Source organism: Ammospiza nelsoni, chromosome 8 (assembly GCF_027579445.1).
Source record: "Ammospiza nelsoni isolate bAmmNel1 chromosome 8, bAmmNel1.pri, whole genome shotgun sequence".
Lineage (NCBI taxonomy): Eukaryota > Metazoa > Chordata > Aves > Passeriformes > Passerellidae > Ammospiza > Ammospiza nelsoni.
Window position 1 is genome coordinate 19,717,386 of NC_080640.1, and position 21,542 is coordinate 19,738,927.

The following is a 21,542-nucleotide window of genomic DNA, read 5'->3' on the forward strand; positions in this document are numbered from 1 at the left end:
TACATATTATCTGCAATCTATGTGCAACTGCCTCCAGATACAAGGTGCATTTCTTGGCTTTCTTATTTATTGTTAATGACCAATCACCACTTCTGGGATCCTACATTAGCCCTCTCTTGGAAAGAATCAGAAGAGGACTAAATGTCTGTCCAGTGACTTTAATTTTTGGGATATCTTTAGGCATCATGGTGATAGGAAATGTCTAAAAACTCAAGTGAATCAGAAAAGGGTCTTCTAAAATGTTCATGTTTGTTTCCAAACACCTTTGTGTGACACAAAGCTGTGGGTGCTTCTTGTCTGTATGAGTGAGATTAGAGTTTGAAAATATCTGGTATATGTGCACCCCCGTATCTGGCCTTTGTGCAGCACTCTTCCTTTTCACGGGCTGCTATAAGACAAAATATGCAAAGATGTTGTAGATTTCATTAGTCACGCTAGTTTATTCAAACCTCTTCTTTGCATAAGAAACCAGGGCCTGTGCTGATCTCTGGGAAAGAATGCGCTCAGGGCTCGGAGCAGCCGCGCGCTCCGGCGGCACCGGCGCGGCAGAGGTCAGCGGCTCGGGCAGCGCACAGGGGCCGGCTCCGGGGGTTGGTGCCATCATTTGCAATTCAATCCCATGCAGCTCCCTCTTAGGAGAACAATTCACTAAATACAGAGTTGTTCTTTTTCCCTAATTCACCATATAATTCCCCTCCTAAGTTCAATTAAGAAGCAATCTGTTTGTGACTGGAAGCAAGCTGCATTTATTTAGAAATACAAAATTATCCTTTGCCTCAGCAAAGACTGCATGCCTTAATAATTCTGGTGATGAATGGCTAGTTGGGGTTTCCTTTAAATGGAATAAGATACTGTGTGAAGAATAGCATACTTTGCAGGGGTGGGGGTGGGAGAAGTCCTGGGGATGTAAAACTGAGGAGAGGAACTTTTGTTGAGCTTGGGCTTAAGGAAGTGACGAGGACCGGGCATGAAAGAAAACAAAGGGAAATCTTGGGATGGGACATTGAAGCTGGAAAAGAGTGATAGAGTTCAGAGCAATCCATCTTGTTGAATCAGGCTTGTTCCTGTTCACACATCTAATGGCTTTTGTCCAGCCAAGCTCTGTTAAACTATGGCACTTCCTTTGGGAGACAAACCCTGATTTACTGTGTCTCTTGGACTAGGAAGCTCTAACCTATAGCCAGCTGAAAGGCTGGGTATTTTATTTTCTTCTGAATTGTTTTGTAGCTATCTTTCATCATCATTTTCCTGATACTCATATCGGTTATAGTATATAATGTTGGAGATTTGTTACCATCCTCTTAGTCCTTCTCCAAGCTGCCAGAGATATCCCTTTTCCCCTGTCCTTGCCCTGTTGGACAGGCTGGAGAAGGATTTGCTAGAAGCCAGCTCCAGAGCAAAGGAGAGTTTTCCAGCTGGCAAAGCAGGACTGTTTCAGTGACTGGAAGATGTCCAGCTGTCTTGGAAGTGTCCACACTGCATCCAGCAGCGCTGTATGACCAACAGTGTATTCTTTTCTGCATGTGGTGTTTCACCATGCTCTTCATGCTTTGTCTTGCCACCAAGACTACAGAAACTTGCTCTTGCAATACCTCTACAGAGATCAGCTCATTCAGCTCCTGCTCTCATTAAATCTCCATGAAATTAGCCTTCCCTAGAAAAGACTTTCTGCTTGTTCAGCATATGGAGAAACTTAGCCATGGTATAGTAATGAGTTGCAAAGTGTCACTGTAAGCTAGGAACAAATCTAGGAAAAATGCCTAGCTCTATCAAGGGTTTAGTCCCTGCTCCCTGAACAGGGAAAGCAGACAGTTTCTGTGGCCAGCAGACCCCCAGCTGGCATTACTGATAGCTGCTGTCCTTTCCACATCAGAGCTCTGCCTGCCAGCTCACCAGAGATGAGTCTCTGCTCTTTTTTCTTTTGCAGGAGGCCTGGGAGAAGAGGTGTCGAGTGAAAATGCCACTTCAACCGACCACAGTGACAAAGCAGTTAAAAAGGGTAATGTGGTACCCCACCCAGACCTTTGGGTATCTTTTATTTACTTTTTTTACCCTCTGTAAAAAGATATTTTGTACTGTTTTGTACGTGTGTGTGCCTCCATGCCTGGGAGATCAGCCCTGCCCATGCATTCTTTGCTGTTGGTGAACTCTCTGAAGGGGTGGGTTTGCCTTGTATAATGTGATGGGTTGACCCCAGCCAGAAGCCAAGCCAAGTCACTATTCCCTGTCCTCCAGCAGGAGAGGTGAGAAAGCAGGGAAAGCAAGAGTGAGAAAACCCATTGGTTGAGATAAAGATAATTTAATAAGTGAATGAAAGGGGAAAAATAACCAAAGTGATACAGAGGCAACAGCTCACTCTTACCCACAAGCAGGCCCTGCTGGAAGAATGCGTCAGGCCTCTCCAGGGAGGAGAATTTAATAAATTTCAGTTGTTAAAGGCAGAAAAGTACCTGCTAAGGAGCAGTCAAGAGGTGTTGGTGAGGAGAACTTGCCCGAGAGTGTGTGTTGCTGGCAAGGAATGGAAGCGTTGATGCACAGAAGTGAGGACCCAGAGTCCCCTGTGCAGAGCTGCTGCTGCACCAGGCACAGGAGAGCCCAGGGCAGACACTTCCTCACTTGGGGTTGCTGTCAGGAGCTGCCCATGTGCAAATCCACAGAGATTTTGAGCAGGCACAGGAGCAGTTTGTGGATAGAAGACAAGACTACTTCTATCCTGAGACCCTATTACTTCTAGCTGTGGCCATTTTAATGCCGATGTTTGTGCTGGTGCCTGGTACCAGCAGTACCAGGTGTAGGCAGGAGGGTGGTTCTTCCTTTTTTGGGAGAACCCCCAACCTCAGAGCATCTGCCTTCCAGGATCCAGCAGCTGGCCTGGGGATGGGGCAGCTTCTGAAATGGCAGGAAGGTGCTTAGGAGTAAGAGGAACAAAAGGCAAATTCCCGTTTTTGTCCTGCAGCTCAGAGCAAGGTCTTCAGCAGGAAGGGCTTGACCTGGTGAAGCAGGAGGGAGGGTTTAAAGTTCATTCTTTTCATTCCCTTACACTGCCTGGATTTCCTTCCCATTGTATCGATCCCCTCAGCCTTGACAGTAGTGGTTTGCTTACTGGTGCTTCAGCTGGAGGGATGAATAGGGGAAGAGGCTCTCAGCAGCCCCCCTGGTCACTAGAGGAAGGTCTTAGCAGGACCTCTGCTTTTTAATAACCCAGCAGCCCATGTCTCTGACTTGGAAAGCAAAGCTGTGGCCAGTCTTGCTGATTTACATACAAATTGCCATCCTTGGGCTGCACGGCAGTGTGCTGTGAGCCACTGTCAGTGGTGCTGCTCCTCAGAGTGACAAAGATGTTCACCTTGGAGTGACCCTTGAGGCCAGCACTCACTGAAGGCATAGCAACCCCTGTACTCTGTTATTCCTTTGCCCTAGTCCAGCTGATGAGTTGGCTGAGCAGCACAGGGAGCTTATCTAAGCAGTGGTGTCTGCGCACAGAGGCCTGTAAAGCTCAGCTGGACTGTGGCTGCTTTGAGGGTTTGAGTTGCCCATGGCACCTCAATTAGGGGGTGAACAATCAGGAAGCTTTGAGTAAAGGATTTTTTGAGTAAAGATACCAGCATATTAAAAGTGCAACTCGTGTAGGCATAACCATTAAAAGTGCAACTCGTGTAGGCATAACCATTAAAAGTGCAACTTGTCTAGGCATAACCAGTATCTGAGCAGATAGTGAGCAGCAGCACAAATGCAGGGCAAGGGACAGGGTCTGCCTAGAAGCCTGTGTGAATCTGCTTGCAGATTTCAAGGTCAGTGCTGAACACCACACAGGCAGGGCTCCTGTACCCTTTGTAACAAGAAATGTATTGTGCTTTCCCTTTTGTATTTTTACTCCTTTTCATTAAAATGAAGAGATTCAGCATGGATGGAGATCTGCACTTCTGTTTTTCCCATCCTGAGCATCCTCCTCCAACAGAGACTGTCCCATCTTTATAGATTTCCAAACCACCCAAGACCTGGTATGTGAAACCAAAGTAATACTTTTCAGTACAGATTTCAGAGTTAAGAGTCTGTCACCTTCTTCCAAGCCAGCTCAAATGAGTAGTTGTTGCTGTAAAGCTGTTCATAATAGAACAAACCATTCTCTGCAGATGAGTGGATAGATAGGGCAAGTTGAGAATATACAGTGACATCTAAGCTTGATTTCTACCTTCTGTTCCCCTTGAGTACTGTGTCCCCATCTGTGAAGTTGCTGTTGCAGAGAAGGAGTGGCTAGAGACAGGGAAGGATGTGCTTTGACACCCTAATGGGAGAACAACTTTGGCATGGTGCATATGGAGGCTCCAAAACAAGAAGGGACAGTTTTCTATAGATTAGCAGTCTCAAAGTCCCAAAAAAATCACTGGCAAATCAGGTTATGACTTCTGTTTTGGTTTAACACCTTGCTTTTTCTTTTTGTCTTTTTCTGAAGCTCCAGGGTATTGCCTGAGGGCTGCAGGTGGAGCTAAAGAGGATTTAAACAGTGTTGCCACTCTGTGTTGCAGACGGCAGGCAGAACAGGACGCTTGCAGGGAGCCCCAGGAGGAAGGAGCACACGGATGAGCCCGGGATGGATGCACACCCCTCTGCCAGAGTGCGCAGGGCCACCACGGCCCGGGCCGAGAGGATCTGGCCCGGGGGCGTCATCCCCTATGTCATCGGAGGAAATTTCACCGGTCAGTGGTGAAAGCACTGCTTTCTCTTTGCCATGGGTCTGTGTGTCAAACTGTGCAGGAAATCTCTGGAGCAGAGTTGTCCCACAGACTCAGGTCCTTGGGAATCTGTCTGCTGAGGTAGGGTGGGAATGATTGCACGAGGAGTTGTGCACTGTGGAAGCCTGAAGCTGAGGTGTGCCCTGAGATGGTTCTTCTCTTGGAGTCCAAGAAATACTTGAGTGACTGAGTCACTTTTCTTTAGAGGCCAGACCTGTGAGCTAGCCATTGGTGAGCTGTGCTTGCCCCCTGTTTTTCCAGAAGAGCATTCTCTCTGCTGTTGGAAGAGCAGGAGCAGAAGTACTCTGGGGTCCTGGCAATAACTTTGCCTTAGTTTTGAAGAGCATCTGTAGCACTCATGAGATTCCTGGGTCTTGAAAGATGGGCATGATCATTAATTCATGTCATGAGAGCAAATTTGGCACATCACTTGTGTGTGGTGTTCAGATCAGACCACCTGGCAGCTCTGCCAGAATGGCCTGTACCTAGAAAGGTGATATGTTTTATATACACAAATATTGATGTACTTAATCTGTAAAGTTTTCTACCTATTTAATTAGAGCAGTAAATCCATCAGATATAAGGAGAGAAAAGAAGATACAGGAAGGTAATGCTATAGCTGGAAGTTGGCTCCAGGGTCCAAGAGGTGTCTACAGTATAAGGCTGGCTGTTTGAAAGGTTGACTGCTCCCATATCCAGATGAAATCCATTAGAGATTTTCCTGAAAGCCTGGCCTTCACTGTTTGCTCCTCTTGGTTTCCTTTCCAGGAACTCAGAGAGCTATCTTTAAGCAAGCAATGAGGCACTGGGAGAAGCACACTTGTGTGACCTTTGTGGAGAGGACTGATGAAGAGAGCTTCATTGTGTTCACGTACAGAACGTGTGGGTAAGTGATGCACACATTCCCTGCAGCTCTCTATTGCAAACAGCACTTTCAGTCACACCTGGCTTTGTAAGTCTGGCCCAGAAAACACCAATGGCTAGCTTGGAAATCTATCTGTCACAGAGATGCAGCTGGTCACTTTCAGTGAGGATTGCTAGGATCGTTTAGTATTTGCTCAGAAGGTGCTAAGCCTTTCTGGATTCTTTTATCCTGAGATAACACTTCAGTGTACATGTGCTTGTTTATAGGTACACACTTTTTTCTTTATGTTTTCTTTGTACTTACATGTAAGTACATATAGTGTATGCAACTGCTGGCCTCTCCTGAACCCTGCCATATGCCATGCTCTGTTCCTGTGTTTTAGAGTTCCTCAAGTCACTGATGTGCTGATGGGTTTGTGGGTTTTCTTTTCCAGGTGTTGCTCCTACGTGGGTCGCCGAGGTGGGGGCCCTCAGGCAATCTCCATTGGAAAGAACTGTGACAAGTTTGGTATCGTGGCTCATGAGCTGGGTCATGTGGTGGGTTTCTGGCACGAGCACACGCGGCCTGACAGGGACCAGCATGTCACTATCATCAGAGAGAACATACAGCAAGGTAAAATCATGCTTCAGGTTATTCCACCTGGCTTTTGGCTGGGTAGAAACCTTTCTTGCTACACTTGTGGAAAATGCTGATGGTCTGAAGGTTGGGATAGAGAAGAAGAAATATTGCTGTGGAGTAAGGGTCAAAATAGCTGTATGAATAGAAATTTTGGATGTCCGGCTGGAGCTGTTGAAACAGAGGAGCATATCCATTTCATTCTAGGTTCCCACAGGTAAAAGTTGTTTTTTGTTTTTATTCTCTAAGAATGGTTTGTTTCTTTTCCTTTTTGTTTGTCATCACAGGTCAGGAGTACAACTTTTTAAAGATGGAAGCTGGGGAAGTGAACTCACTTGGAGAGACCTATGACTTTGACAGCATCATGCACTATGCTAGGAACACATTCTCCAGGTGATAATTCAAGGTTACATGTCCTTAGGACCATTTTTGGTAGTTGTGGTTGACTCTGTGGGATATGTAGAGCCCAGAAGGAGACCTCTGATCTATTGCTGCATTGCAAGGCTTGAAAAATGTTTGAAGAAACAAGGTGGGTGTAGTATGGTGGACTCCTGTTCTCCCCTTTCCACTGCATTTACTCAGTAATAATCCTGGTAATCTCAGAGTTTCCAAAGCCTTGCTGACATTCTTTGCAGCCTTCCCAGGCAGCACACATGTATCTGTGTGCATATCTGCCCATGTGCACGTTGGGTAATACTAGAAGAAGCTTTGAATCTCTCGGTTGCCCAGCTTATGCTTTGGAGTCACAATACAGCCATCAGAGTCTCTAGTGGTTGTGTTGAGGGAGAGTTGAACTCTAGGTCATGATCTTTAATTGCTTGGGTGTTTTTTTTACCCATTTATGCATGAGCTTTCACTCATGGCCTCTGCAGCTGTGTGGTTCTGTGTGACCGGGTTTTTTCATGGAGGAGTTATCAGTCCTTCCCCAACTAATGCCAGTTTCTGCACAGGCTGTTTGTCCTTGTCTCCCATCTCATACCTCCAGATGGAGCCCATTTTCTGATCAGACTGCTCCACTGGATGGAGAGGTGATATAAACACAGTTTATGTCCTGTGTTTGGAATGAGAGTTACTGGATGACCAGATTCATTTTGCTGCATTGTTAGAAGTTTTCTTCCATGAATCCTACTGTTGCTCTTTCCCAAGAGCTTTCTGTCACTACATACTGTTAGTAAAGGGGTTGGAAGGTACAGTGGAAGTATTCACACTCTTGGAAAACTTTTGTTGCAAAAATTAAAATGTCTTTGTGACTTTTTACATTTTCCTACTCCCCTGTTGTATTGAAGGGCCAAGCCTGTTGGTTTGTGCTTTTCTTTTGACAACTTCACACTAACCAGTGGAAAATTGCTGAAATGCTGCTTGTTGTGGCAGGAGGAGATGGTGCCTGAGCAAGGGTGTTTTGCAGACTTTGCAGATTTCTTTGCATTAGATATCCAAAGCAAACAATTTTTCTTCCCTTGAAGCATCTGCTGGACCCTCCTAGCATTTGCTAAACTCTTAATGGTTTGAATTGTCTTGCACAAAAGCAAGATTAAGTTATTACCGCCATTTATATTGCGGATGCCTTTGAGTCTGTGTCTCTTGAAAACTAGGGTCCTTCAGAGCACTGCTGGGCCAAAATGGGTAAAAATGGCAAGAGTCCTGCTAGATTTAAATTGGTGCTTGATAGGATTTTTAAGTCTGTTTTCTTTAAGCTCTTTGTCTCTGTGACCCACCCTTACCCCAGTTGCGGACTTTGTGCAGTAATTGAACTGAGCACTGAGTGCCTGGTAGGCTGATTGTGCTCTTAGCACAAATAAGCAGGGCTGGAATTGGCTTTTACTTTGCCAAGACCTGTCTTGACATCTGCTCCCCTAAGGAAGCAATGCGCTGACCAGCCAGAGAGACTGGTGGCTGCATGCACCTGACTTTCCCACCTCACTGAGGTTTGCTGGCCAATTGCAACCCAAACTGACACAAGCACAGAGTCGATGGAGGTTTTAAGTTCCAGCAGGTTTCATTAAGATCAGTGGCTAGGAAAGGGAGAGAGTTCCTGCTTGGGCCTGCAAGGGAAGGGCTGCATTGAGTATGTTAATGCAGTAGCAGACACCAAAAGTCAACGTAAGATGGTGTAAGCACCTGACCAGTGGAGATGGGATGTGTGAGTGAGCAGGGGAAGGACACACAGCCATGTCTGTGACTTGCTCTCTTGTAGCAATTCTTACTTGGCACTTAGTATAACCTTGTTTTTAACTTTTAACAGTCAATATTGATGATAGTAAATCATATGGTGCTTGCCATGGTCAAATGCTGCTATAAATGCTGGGCCCTTTTTATTCTAAACTTTTTACCTGGGACAGAAAGCTATAGCCTTTCTGAGATTTGATGAGTCCTAGCAGTTTCCAGTGATACTTTTGAGGATTGGTGTAGAGTCACCCCTTTCCATTTCGTAGCAAAATATGCCTCTCATTTTTGTCTGTGGCTAATAGAAATAGGAGTATGGCACAAGAGGCTGTAATGACATCAGGACCAAGTTTTTACCATTGGAACTTTTGTTCTCATCTAGGTCAGAAATTTGCTTGTTGTGCAGAGTGTGGCTGCAGGCTTTTATTTCCTGGTGCGTTTCTTACAACACATAGCAGCAATCTAAACTGAATGTTGCTGTATCATGAAACAATTTCTTTTACAGCTGTCAAGACATAAAAAAGGCAACTTAACAAGAAGAAAGTCTAAACCTTTACAAAGCCCTAAGCAAGTAGCTGGTTACCTTAATTCAGTGAGTGGCTTGCTAGTAGACATGACAGCAGAATCTGGAGTTACAAAACATGACCTCTGCGAAGCTCCTGTTCAAATGAGGGTGTAGGTAGCACTGCCTCCATGCCCAGGAGGCACATCTTGTGTTTGCAATGCACTGTCCTAATCCTGCACAAGACATACATGGATCCTCCACAGGTTTTACTGCATGAAGAGTCATGCTGTCTCTCTTCTGCACGTGGAGATATAAGGTGGGCGCCTGCAGCTGGGTCCTTAACCTGCCTTGAATATCTCCTTCCTTGAGTGCTGCTTAGGCACCTCTATTTATTACCCTGTCTCCTGGGACATGAATGTTTAGCATCTGTTGAGGTCAGTTGATAATTTCATAGCATTGGCCTGGCACTTTGCATGTTCAGGGTGCTGTGCAGATGCTACTGACTTGTGTGAGTCTCCTGTCAGACTCTGTTGTTCTTAGCTGGTAGGAATGGTGGGGTGTTTGCTTGGCTTACGCTGCATTGGGCAGCTAATGCGTGTTCTGCCTGTGCCTGGACAGCAAGAGAATGGGGCATCCAGGATTCATGGGTTCTTCTCCTACCTCTGGGAGGGGAGTTTAGATGTTTTATTCAAGCATGGTTCTGGTGTTATACTTCCTGAGCTGCTCTGTTTAATGATGTCTGTTTGTTGTTTATTAACTTTTGAGTTTAAGTATTTGCACTTTTAGAGACACTCACCAAATGTGCAACTTTACGTACCAAATGTTTCTAAGCAGATGAGGTTTAAGTGGACAGCATGAGACTTCTGGGACTTGTGTGGCTTGGGCCAGACAGATTCTCCTATTCTTGCTTCCTTTGATGGTAAAATGAGAGAAACTGTACTTACTGCTCTGTAGCTGAGAGTCATGTTCAGCAATTCACATGAAAGGAGGAAAAAGCGAAACCAAAAATCTTACTGCCTCAGCACAGAGTACAGCCTTCTAGAAGAAAATGTGTTTGGCAGGTAGCAAGGGTAATTTGAAGTTGTGTGGGTTGTTTGTGTTGTGTGAGCAGTGCCTGAGGTACATACTACGTGCAGAAAGCTGAGGGCTGTGAGTGCACAGTTGTGAGGGCTGGAATGGGAAAAAGAATCAAAACTTTGCATGTGCAAGTGGTGGTTTTTCTATTAAACTCTGTCATTCTTCCCTGGTTGAGCTTGGAGATCTGCAGAAAGCATTTCAGAGGCCACAGAAGTATGTCCCTGCCAAATGCTGGGTTCTTCTATGAACTCCTGAGGAGGCTTGAAAATTTACTGTGAGCAAATTGATCTGTTTCTATGCTTGTGGTGTTTCTGGAATTGGAGAATTTATTTTCAATACATAAACTTAAATAAATTCAGCCCAAGGCATGCAATTGGCATTTAGAAAAACAAACTGACTTTATAAATTGAAATTTGCGGGACTCACCTCAGATCTTGTAAGTATTGGTTTTGGTGCTGATCAGGAATTTTTCCGCTGCTGAAAAAATGCCCATGCAAACATCTCCCATGCAACAGCTGATTCCAGTTTTCAAAACAGATTAAATTCCTTTCCCTCTATTTCTTTCTTCAGTTTGAATATTTACAAAACAATTTCCCCCTTCCCTCCCCACCTCTGGCCTGGGCAGCACTAAAATTATTGCTTCTGCCCTGATTTCCCATTGGGCTCTCTGGACAGTTGTATCCTGTCCTTCAGAAAGAGCAGTCTGCCTCACTGAGCTGATGCTGAAGGTAAAGCTCAGTGCTAGCCTTGGCATTCCCGAGCCTGTTTGGCATTCAGGGGTGCAGTGAAAGGTTCCTGTGGACTGTACGGCCTGGCTGCAAGAGCTTGGATTTTGCCAACCTGGAGTTGAGGTTTCTGATTCCCTCCCTCCTTCCCTACAGTCCTAATGCTCCCTTGGGGTCTCTTTTTGTGTGCAAGCTCTTGCTTGGCTACATGGACTGCATTTTGATAGAAGTGAGGCCTGAGCTTAAATCCTTCACTGGACTGAGATCAGAAGTGCAGTGAAGAGCTCCTGAGTGTGAAGCACATGGAAGAAATAGTAGCAAGTGAAAAGAGGTAGAGACAAGTGGAGTTACTAGCTTGGAAACTCATACAGAACAAAGGTAGAGCACATGATCTTTTCCTCTTGTCTGTGGCAGCCACAGACACTGCCAGCCCAACCCCATCTACTACTGGGAAAACTCCCCTTCCTCTGCTTCTTTGGCTTAAACACCAGATCTGTGCTCCAGCTGAGCCAGATGTGCCACGAACTGTCTGCAGCAATATTTCATTGCTTTTTCTGATTTATGGCAAGGAATGTGCTACCTCAAACAGAGGCAGCAGCAATTTTGAGATATCCAAGAGGAATTTGGCTTGGCAGACTTGCTTGTACATTTGGAAGCTGTCTGCTATAGTGAGCAGGCTGTCTTGAGATAGTTAGCAGTTATTAGAAGCTGAACCACTACTGCTTGTTAGCACGGGATATATGGTCAGGGGGATGGGTGTGGGAGGCCTGCCAGCTCTGCTTTCTGTTCACTGTGTCACTTTCCCTCCTTCGCTGCTCTGTGTGTATCTGCTCTTCCCTTCAGAGGGGTTTTCCTCGACACCATCCTTCCCCGTCGAGACGACAATGGGGTGCGGCCTACCATCGGTCAGCGTGTGCGCCTGAGCCAGGGGGACATCGCCCAGGCGAGGAAGCTGTACAAGTGCCCAGGTAAATATGGCCTGGCAGGTGGAGCCTGCTTCACCACAGACACATGGCTTATGTGCAGAGCATTGGAGTTCAAGAGCCCAGCCTTTGAGGAAAGAGACTCGGGAAACACAGGCTATCAAATGCTTTGGGCTGGAGCCATGGGGGAGAAGAGAACATGCCTAAGATGTGTCTCCTGTTGGTACTTTGCCAGGATTCTTGTTGGGTTTAGGGCTTCAGATTGCTCCAGTGTAGACTCTATTTGTAGAAAATTGAACTGATGTACAAGGCTATGGACAGAGTGGAGACTAGGAGTTAGCAAAATGGTGGAAAGATGTCTGGTAGACTGAGGCCCTGGAAAGTGGCAGATAGTTGGTGTGCAGATCCACTGTTTTTCTGTATCCAACTAGAGGTCAGAAAGTATGAGTCTGTAAGGGTCTAGAATGAATTCTGAGGGCTTCAGGGTCTATATGTTTGAAGATTACTGCTTTTATCTTATAATGGGTGGTATAACTTGTAGATCTGTTAGTTCTAATTAATTTTTTTTCTTTTTACCTCATAATTACATTTTTCTTTTTACACTCATCATTATCTCTAAATTGATTTTGGTTGAATAAAATGTTGTTCTTGCAAAATTATCTCATGGATTAGTCTAGGGGTTCATTTGTTTTGCACTATGTTTTTTTGTTGGAGTCAAACTTAATCCAACCAGGCTTTTCATTCCCATGGCTAGAAGAATCAATTACAGATTTAGATTTCTCAAGGCAAGCTGAAAAGCCACTTCGGCCTGAGGTACTAACTAAAAGCTACAAAGCAACTTTCTTTAAAATGAGGGCTCTTCTGTGAGTCTCAAGTTTTCCATTTGTGAAGTAGAACTTTTCCTACTTTTTTTTTTTTTTTCACAAAGCTTTACCAGAGGTTATTGCAGTTCAGAACATATTAGGCAGGAAACTAATTAGAGATTTAAGCCTACTAAACTTTTTTTTTTCAAATACCTGTTGTTCTGCTTTTTTTTTTTCCTTAAGATTTTTACACAAGTTGCATCTTAGGAGAAGAGGTGCAATATATTTAATGACTGTGACATCTTCTTCTGCTGTTTGAATCTGTAGCTTGGAAAGTTTTCTTCCTCTGCAAAATACAAAGCAAAGGGGTTCAAAACCAAAGGACTTCATCTGTGTGTTCAAGCAGGGTCTGAATGAGACTTGAGGATGAAGACACTTTGTTCAGCAGGCAAGCTGAGGATTTTAGGGTAAAATGCAGCAACATAATTCAGAAGTTGAGTGGCAGATGGCTTCCCTTTTACAAAGAGAGTCTCCATCTGAGAATACCTAATAATATCTCCCAAAAAAAGTGCTAGTATGGTGGAGGATGAGTTACAGGCATGCACTGGAATCAGTCAGAACAACTGCTGTGTCTGTTGTGAGAAACAGGGCTCTCCAGCTCATTAGACTGGAGCTCATGTGCCTGCTGCACTTAGGGCTTGCTTAGCTTGTCCATTCTAAAACCCTGCTGGTCTAAATTGCTCTTAATTCCTCAAAGCTTATACCTGCTGGGTTAAAGTTAGTGCCAAGCCAGGTGAAATGAAATGAAATTCACTGAAGGAATTTCTGGAAGGCAATCTCAGTCTGCTACAGAGTAGTTAATGCTAGATTTGCTATGGCTGCACAGTTGAGGATTTGATGACTACAGTGACTACAAAAGCTTCAAAACAGCTCATCCTGCTGTCTGATGATGTGCTAAAGGAGGCTTGTGTAGCTGTGCTAATTGTGCAGGAATGGTTAAACAGTAAATTGAGAATGGTCCTGCATTATATAATTTTCTCCAGTTCTCTGGGCATTTTCAAAAGGATACGGTGTACCAGTAGCCAGCTGATGAGCTGTAAGTGCCTGTCACCCAACTGCTTCATTTACAAATGAGTTCTGAAGCATTCACCTTACTGCTTTGCTTTTCACCTCTGTTTCTTTCTACCTGCTCAGTTTCTCAGATCCCAGAAGTGCTGAACAGTTCTTTCTTGGACTTCTTGTCTTCTTTGCTACTAAGTGGAGTACAGTCATATTGCTTTTTAGGGTGCTCTGCAAGAGGTTGTGCTCTCCCCACAAAGATGCATTGCTCACTGCTGTGCTTCCCCTGCTCTGCACTTTGCTCCATGCTGCAAGGCCAGCCTGGCACAGGGGCTGGGGCGGCAGAGAGTTGGATAGGTCTGCTTTCATATTTCAGCAATGTAGTCTTTGCAAGTAGACACAATAGTACCTGTTCATAATTATAGGGTCTTGCCAGTCATTGTGTAATTACACTCTGGGAGAATTAAGTCTGGCCTGTTGGGAACCTTCACTATGGCTCATCTGAGGGTAATAATCTCCTATCACTGTGCTCATGTTGTGCACGTTTCCTCTGATTTTGAGCTACCTTTATAATTTCATATTTGTTTAAATAGATTTTTGAGCAGAAAAAAAGAACATTTATTTATCCTGGTGAGTTGTGGATTGGAATCTCCTATTTATTAAAAAAAAAAAAATAAAAAGCTCCTTTCTGTGTCCCCACATTCCTTCATCTAGTCTGATCTGCTAAGCTGTGGACCAAACTTCCTTAGGGAAATTAAGAAATTGCAGATTAGGTAACTCCTTCTCCCCTGCTTGAACATATTACACTTTTTTCAATGGAACCTGTCTCTTTTCACCTCCAACTGCGCACCGCCCATCTAAATGTAATCATGGCTGCAAAATTACCCTGTGATAGCATCAAGCAGAGGAACAACCCCTGGCATTTCCATGAGAAAGGGAAGGCCTTGTGGATCTTTCAAAGCACTGCTGCTCAGTCAGGGATTTTTGGGGGCTGCCTTGCCATCTCTGAGGAAACAGAGTTCCAGGTCCAGTGGAGCTTTATAATATCGGTTGTGAAACTGGAAAAACAACTGGGAAGCAGGCAAGCCACGGGCCCTGCTCCTTGCAATTGGCATTTGGATGTGTCTGGTGGGCACTGTCAAGGGAATGGGAGCCTTGATATTTGTGGTCCTCCCACCCAGCCAGCCAGGTGCTCTGCAGGTGTGGATGGTCCTTGTTCCAGCTCAGCCATCCTGTCTCAGAGAGCAGAACTACAGTAGTCACAGCTTTTCCAGATGTTGGAAGCTGCAGTTCCCTAAAGGATCATATGCATGTGCATATTCTTTGCTTCCCAAAAGTCACTCTGGGATCTACATTTCATCAACTGCAGCAGGCCACAGAACAGGAAGTTGAAGAGCAGTGGACTGCTGTGCTCATATTTTGTCCTGTGCAGTGTGGTGGTCAGGAAGGTGCTGGGCAGCTGAAACATGAAGGTGATGGGACTTGTCCTGCTTTTGTGTCGGATGTTTTAAGCCCAAAAAAGAAAATTTACAATGGTAACTAAGGAGAACTTCATTGAGCAGCTTGTAATGAAGTGAAAACAGATTTGCTGGCAGCAGTATGGGGTTGTGAAGTGGGATGGGGTTAATACTTTGCATTTGATTAGTGAATGAGATATTCCTCAACTGAAACATGAAAGTGCTGGCATGTGGAAGGATGATGAAGGAAGAAGGGTTCTTCTTTAGTAGCTGTTTCATATGTCCTGGCACTGATCACCTTCTATCCCAGAAATTCTGACAAATTTCACACCACCCTTTGGCAAGGCTTCAGGTGGTCAGTGACCTCTGGCCAGTACCATGAAGGAGCCCTGTTGGAGTGCCAGCCACCAGCCTGCACACAGCAGCCATGAGCAGTCAGTTTGGTAGACCCTGATGTCTTTCAGAGTCACTCCTTTTTGATAGGATTTTTTCCCCTCTCCTGCAGCTTGTGGAGAGACCTTGCAAGATTCAACAGGTAATTTCTCAGCCCCTGGCTTTCCAAATGGCTACCCCTCCTATTCCCACTGTGTCTGGAGGATCTCGGTGACCCCAGGAGAGAAGGTAGGTGCCACAGCAGCGCAAGGTATACTCTGCACTTCCCTCTTGTGAGGTTTTGTCTGTGATGACAGTGTTAGAACCTGCCAGATCTCTGCATGTCTGGCGTGCAGGAATGGAGCCTGAAAAGGCTCCTGAGCACCACTCAGGAGAGAGCTGGAGTCAGGAATATGTGATTTTGAGAAGTGGTGATGCTGGAGCAGAGCCCCTCACATATCTGGGCTGTGTGTTGATCTCTGATCCTCCCTCTCAGTTTGAGACTAAACCCTGCATGGACATTTCCTGCCACCTGTTAGATTTGGCAAGCACACATTCCAAAGCCAGTCAGATGAGTTAGATAAAATGTGCTGCAATCTGGAGTCCTGAAGAGAGCTGAGGAGCCATGAGTGACATCTGTGGCCTGCCCCTGTCATGCAGGCATAATGTCCCTGTCAGGGCACTCCCACTTCCCGCCTGGAAACGCCAAGCCCCGCTGCACATCAATCACCCACCCTATCCACCTTCCTCCCAGCTCCTTTTGTTTTATTGATCTTGCTGTAAAAATGAAATCTTTTCTTAATCCAGCAACACCAGCCCTTCAGGCCTGTCACGCCATGGCAGGCTGCAGGAATGAGCAGCCCCCTCCTTGGCAGAGTGACTTTGCTGAGGATCACCCTGCAGACACGCTTAAGGCTCACGCTCGGACCGAGACGCGTAGAGCTCGTTTGTTTTGCAGCAGCTGCCGGGCTCCAGGACCTGTTTCTGTCACCTGCAAGCCCAGTCCCATGCCATGCTGAGCTCCTGCCACCAGCTGCAGGGAGAGCATCGCTGGGGCAGGAGGGCCAAGAGCTGTCCAGGTTTGACAACCGTAGCACTGAGAGTTTCCTGGTGTCAATCTACTGTAAACTCTCCCTTTGCTTCTCAGCCTCTTCAGAGTTGTGTCAGGAAGGACCCAGTGTCTAATTAATGCTGAACCACTAGTGTTGAAAAAGGAAATAAAGAATTGATTTCAGATTAAATGCTTCAATTTACCTGTTCAATTCAGTGCAGTGGTTGGTGCAAATTATTGCACTGAGGTGTTAGCTCAGAACAGATACTGGGCTTATAGCATTCATCTGCATAGAAAGAGATTAATCTCCTTTTGCTGTCTAAAGTCAGAATAATGCAAAACTGTGAAAAAAAAGTGAGTGACATCATTACAACTGCACTCTGCACACCCAACCAGTGCTTTGGGGGAAAACATCCATTTTAACATAAAGACATTTCTGTGACTATGTTCAGATTCTGGATGTAAATTAATTACATGGGTCAAATCTTGCCAGAAAAAAAAGACAAGTACATGCTAATGGTGACCTCCCAGACCAAGACCAGTGATCCATCTTAGAGAGGAAGGAAATGAAAATAACATTTTAATGCCAAGTTCTGTTTGTTAAAGCCACTGAATGTGATTGCTTCGCAGTGATGATGTGAGTTTGATGGTCAGAATGTGGAACCTAATTAGCAAAATTTGATACTTCTTACACATATCATTTATATTCAGATATAGACCCCAAATATGTGTGGTTTGTGACAATGTCTTTCTCTATGATTTGATTTTCACATTACTCAAAACCAAAGGGTTTAATTTTAAAAATCTGAACTGGGCTTTTTTTAAAGTAACATTTTAGTAACTGAAAAGTATTGAATTTGAATTACAGAATTGATAGTAAGGGGCTCTCTGCTGTCGTATACTGTCATGATTTCTTTGAAACACCTTGAGAAGCCTTTCTTTGAGAAAAGGTGGTGTACAAATCCTGCAAACAGCCCAGTTGTCTTTGCCGTGCATACTCACTTAGGCAGCGCTGTAGTGAAAATGAAACATGAAGCAACCTGTAGAGTCTTCTCTTTAAAGTAACTCCCTCCCCAAAGGAAAATGTGCACTCTCTCCTTTCAGATCATGTTAAATTTCACATCGATGGACTTATTTAAAAGTCGCCTTTGCTGGTATGATTATGTGGAGGTGCGCGATGGCTACTGGAGGAAGGCTCCGTTACTGGGTGAGTAGCTATTTCATTTTAATTGCATTTTGTGTATTCTGCTTGATGCTTTGGAGAGTGGGTGGGGAAAACAAACAGAAACAAGCTTTCCTTTACTTGGAAGGATCCTAGGTCCTGCTTGTGCGCTGGCCATCCCACAGTGTCTCCATCCAGAGATGTCGGTGTGCTGTATTCACTCCCAGTGATCCATGCTCCAAGCCCTGTGGTCACAAAGGCTTTATTCCTTCCTTTTCCAGCTTGAGAAATGAGGCAGGGAGGGAAGTGAGCCAGGGCCCTGGCTGGGACTAAAAATGTAGTCTCTGGAGTTTTGTTATTGCTCTTTCCTAAGTCCAGGGAAGAACTGTGAGGCAGTGAGAATGAAGCAGCTGCACAGCTCCTGACCCACGCTCCTGCCATTATTTCTCATGAATCTGTGTTTACAAATACACAGTATTTGTACTTTGAGCCTCTGTAGTCTTAGCAGGGAACTTGCTAGACCATGCCATGCCAAGTTGTTTGCCCCTGCCTCTGATCCTGACCTCATTCTCTAAGCTCGGTGTCCCAAACATGAAACGTGGCACTATGACACGTTTCCCTTTAGCCCTTTCTGCCTAAAGGGAAAGAAGCAATCAGTTTGGGCATCATCCCCCGCTCTGTTAGAGGTGCTGCAGCACACGACTGGGCTAGTGAGCATTGGGTCAGAGGGTTTAGGGAGTTTTGGATGCTCTCCTTGGCCCCACTGGACATCCTAGTTCTTGTACCAGGTGAGGTGCTGAGGCTGAAGCCGTGCTGCTTCCCAGGTTTCAGTGGGCCTCCCTTTCAGGGCAGTTGGCAGCTGGTTTTACTCTTTACTGCCTATTTTGGGGTTGGCAGCACATATTGCTGTTCTCTGCTGCATATGTGTCAGGTAACATTGCTCCAGCAGCTGCAACTTAGCTCCTCATTTGTTGTTTTTTTTCTGCTGAGTAATTTAAAGGTACTTCAGAAGCCGAGCACCTCCCTGTCCCCCTAGTGCAGGTGGACTTGGGAGTGTTTCCATCTGGAAGGAGACGCTGCGTGAGTGGCCGTGGTTCCCGCATGGGGCTGAGCCCATGAAATTAGGTCAGAGAGGCAGACAGACGGCAATTCAGCAGGGGGTGAGGAGGGGGATTACTGTGAATTGTGAAAGCACAGGCTTCTTGTGGAGAGAAAAAATACATGTGTGCTGCATATTTTCCCAGGGAAGTGTGTGAAAACTCAGCCTTTAAATGGTGTATAACTTTTTATGAATGGGCCCTTTATCACACTCTGAGGAGCTTGCTCATTCTCGTTCCTCATCTGTGTTTCCTCTTCTTGACACCCTTGTTAAACTCGAAGCCTAAATCCAGGAGGAAGTTGCTCAGTGACCCTAGAGGAAGAAGCTTTGCAGTGCTGATGCTGTTTTTAGCATCCCCTTTGGGAGTGGAGCTGAGAGATGCTGTTGATATGCTTCAGGGCTGTCACACTGCTCCAACAGCACTGGGTGGGTTTGGGGCACAATTGTAGCTGAGTGAAGCTGGGTCCAAGATAATATTTGGATGGGTGACTCTGCAAGGAAAAAAAACTGGTGGCAAAACTGCCATTCCCAGGCAGTTAATGGGAAATATGATGCTGTCTTGAAGGTGAGGCACTAACCAGGTTTATACCCACAGGAAGTTGCTCAAAGATGCCTTTGCCTGGTGTTGGGAGGCCAGGATCCCTATCACTGCTGTCCTGACTGAATTCAACCTGAAGAGTTGTTCTTTGCCTCTGTCAGATTCCAACTGGGATTCAGTTGGACAGGGTGCCAAGACCATGTTAAATTCAGTGTATAGCCCTGCTGGTGTGAGCTGAAGTGAAAAACCATGTTTGCTCTGTGCAAGCCCCTGACCCAAGTGCACGTCCCTGCCTATCAGTGCACACTTGGTGCTTGCTCTGTTTCTGTGAGGAGCTTCTGGCTTCAAAGTAGGAGCACCAAATTTGGGTTGTTGAGGTTGTCCAGGCTGCAGATGCCATCTACAGTTGTTCTGTTTCAGGATTCATTCCTACTGGCAAAATTTGGGAGTTTACCAGAGCTGGTACATGCCAGAAAGCTCAAAGCTAAGGCAGTCATGGAGCAAAATGGCTCCTGGTGTCTTTCTCTTGAAAGAAATTAAATGACTGCTGAAGCTTAACTGGGATTTGTTGAACAGAGAATAAAATAAGTGATTATTCTCATCAGCATGGCCATGTCCTGCCCTTGGTTTGACTTGGAGTACTTGCTCCTGGGTGCAAAGTGCTGAAGGAGTTTTCAAGACTTAGCAGGTGGAAAGGACATTCCCTAATGCCACATCTCTAGAAGGACAGGGGGATGCTTCCCCACCATGGTAGTGCTCAATTACGTGATCAAGACAATTTGAATTTACCAGGGCAATAGAGACTTCATCCGTAACTGGATTCTGCTTCCAGCTGAAGAGAACTTTATTTCACTTAATAATGAAAAAGAATATGAATTAATGAAGGGGGGGACACACAAACTTTTTCAATAGCACAGCTGATGGGAGTGAAAGGTATTTACACAAGCACACTCCTTTACCAAAGACTCTTTGCTTGCCAGGGTCACAGGTGCCCATTATGCTGTGCTGTCCCTCAGGAGATTGTAGAGATCTTTATTGTTGCTTTCTTGCCTTCTAGGTAGATTTTGTGGTGACAAGATTCCTGAACCAGTAATCTCCACGGACAGCAGGCTGTGGATCGAGTTCCGAAGCAGCAGTAACATCCTGGGCAAAGGCTTCTTTGTGCTCTATGAAGGTGCAACCCTTAGCCACAAGTTTGCATCGTAGGGAGCAGATGAAACAGGATGCAGGGCTTTATGGGATCAGCAGAAGTTCTGCTGCACTGTGTGGTTAGATACAGCTATGCCCTCGTTTTTATGGGAATTGCCAGATTTTGTGGCTTGTTTCAGTAGACAAGGCATGAATTTTCCAACTGTATTATCACATTTTGAGGTGCACAACAAGATAGGAACACAAAGCAATAGCTTCCATACTTAGGCTAGGTTGTCTTTGGTCTAACCAGCCCCTGCAAGCAACAGAGTATGGAGCAAGAGTTTATTTCAGTATTTTAACAGGCAAAGTTCTGTTTGGGATCATACATTTTATATCACTTAATATAGATTGTCTTGGGGTGGTTTTGTTTGTTTGGTTGTGATTTTTTTTCTCAAATTCAAAGGTTAGTCTTTTGTTTCTCTTTTGTATGTTTTACTTCCGGAAAATTGGAAATTAGCATTTCAGATCTTCTACAGGTCAGGTATTTTAGAAACTTGCATAGCACTGAGATGATGAAACCACTTCAGTGGAGGAACAATACTACCACAGTCATTAAAAATCAGTAACTTCCCTTTTCCATATATGCTTGGGGTTTTTTGCAGTAATGATTCTAAAATGTTTTAAAAGCTCTCATTGTTTTTGGGGCAGCAGGCATTTTTTTTTAGAAATACCAGTGTTGTTAACAGTGTTGAGGTTGACTGTATTGATACCAACATTGCATCATCTTCTTTCTTCAGCCACAGGAACAAGCATAGTGCTGGAAGCCCAGTGCCCAAGTGTCCCATAAACTCATGAATAATGATGCTAACAGAGGGAAGTGAAACAAATACGGGACAGTTGGGGAAGTGCAAATAAAGCATATGAGGATTTCACAGCAGTTTGGGGCTAACAAATCTGTTTCACAGGAGAAATATCTGGTTTCTGCAGGAATTGTTGCCCCAGAGACAGAAGTAGCTTGCCTGATGTTGGGTTTTTTTAAACATCTCTCCTGAAAAGCAGCTGTTGCCTGGAGCATGTGGTTTGTAACACCCCTTTTATGGTAGTTTGTTGGAATTGGAAGTGATCAAATTAATGTGTATGGCATCATCCTTCATATTGCTAAATGATAATGGAAGAAAAAAAATTTACATTGGCTGCATTCCAAAGTCACTTTGCAAAGTGACTTTGTTTTCCCTTGACAATTTCCCATATTTCCTGTTGATTA

The 21,542-nt window shown here is 45.0% G+C and overlaps 1 protein-coding gene across 1 annotated transcript in view; it reads left to right on the forward strand.

The window, feature by feature from the left end:
* The window catches only part of TLL2 (tolloid like 2), an 85,472-nt gene that overhangs the window by 45,006 nt on the left and 18,924 nt on the right, over positions 1-21,542 (forward strand). Inside the window, exons 3-11 of the mRNA XM_059477362.1 lie at positions 1,928-1,999; positions 4,527-4,697; positions 5,502-5,619; positions 6,032-6,210; positions 6,501-6,606; positions 11,527-11,651; positions 15,431-15,546; positions 17,453-17,555; positions 20,205-20,321. Coding sequence (XP_059333345.1) covers positions 1,928-1,999; positions 4,527-4,697; positions 5,502-5,619; positions 6,032-6,210; positions 6,501-6,606; positions 11,527-11,651; positions 15,431-15,546; positions 17,453-17,555; positions 20,205-20,321 — 1,107 coding nt within the window. The remainder of the gene's footprint in view (positions 1-1,927; positions 2,000-4,526; positions 4,698-5,501; positions 5,620-6,031; positions 6,211-6,500; positions 6,607-11,526; positions 11,652-15,430; positions 15,547-17,452; positions 17,556-20,204; positions 20,322-21,542) is intronic.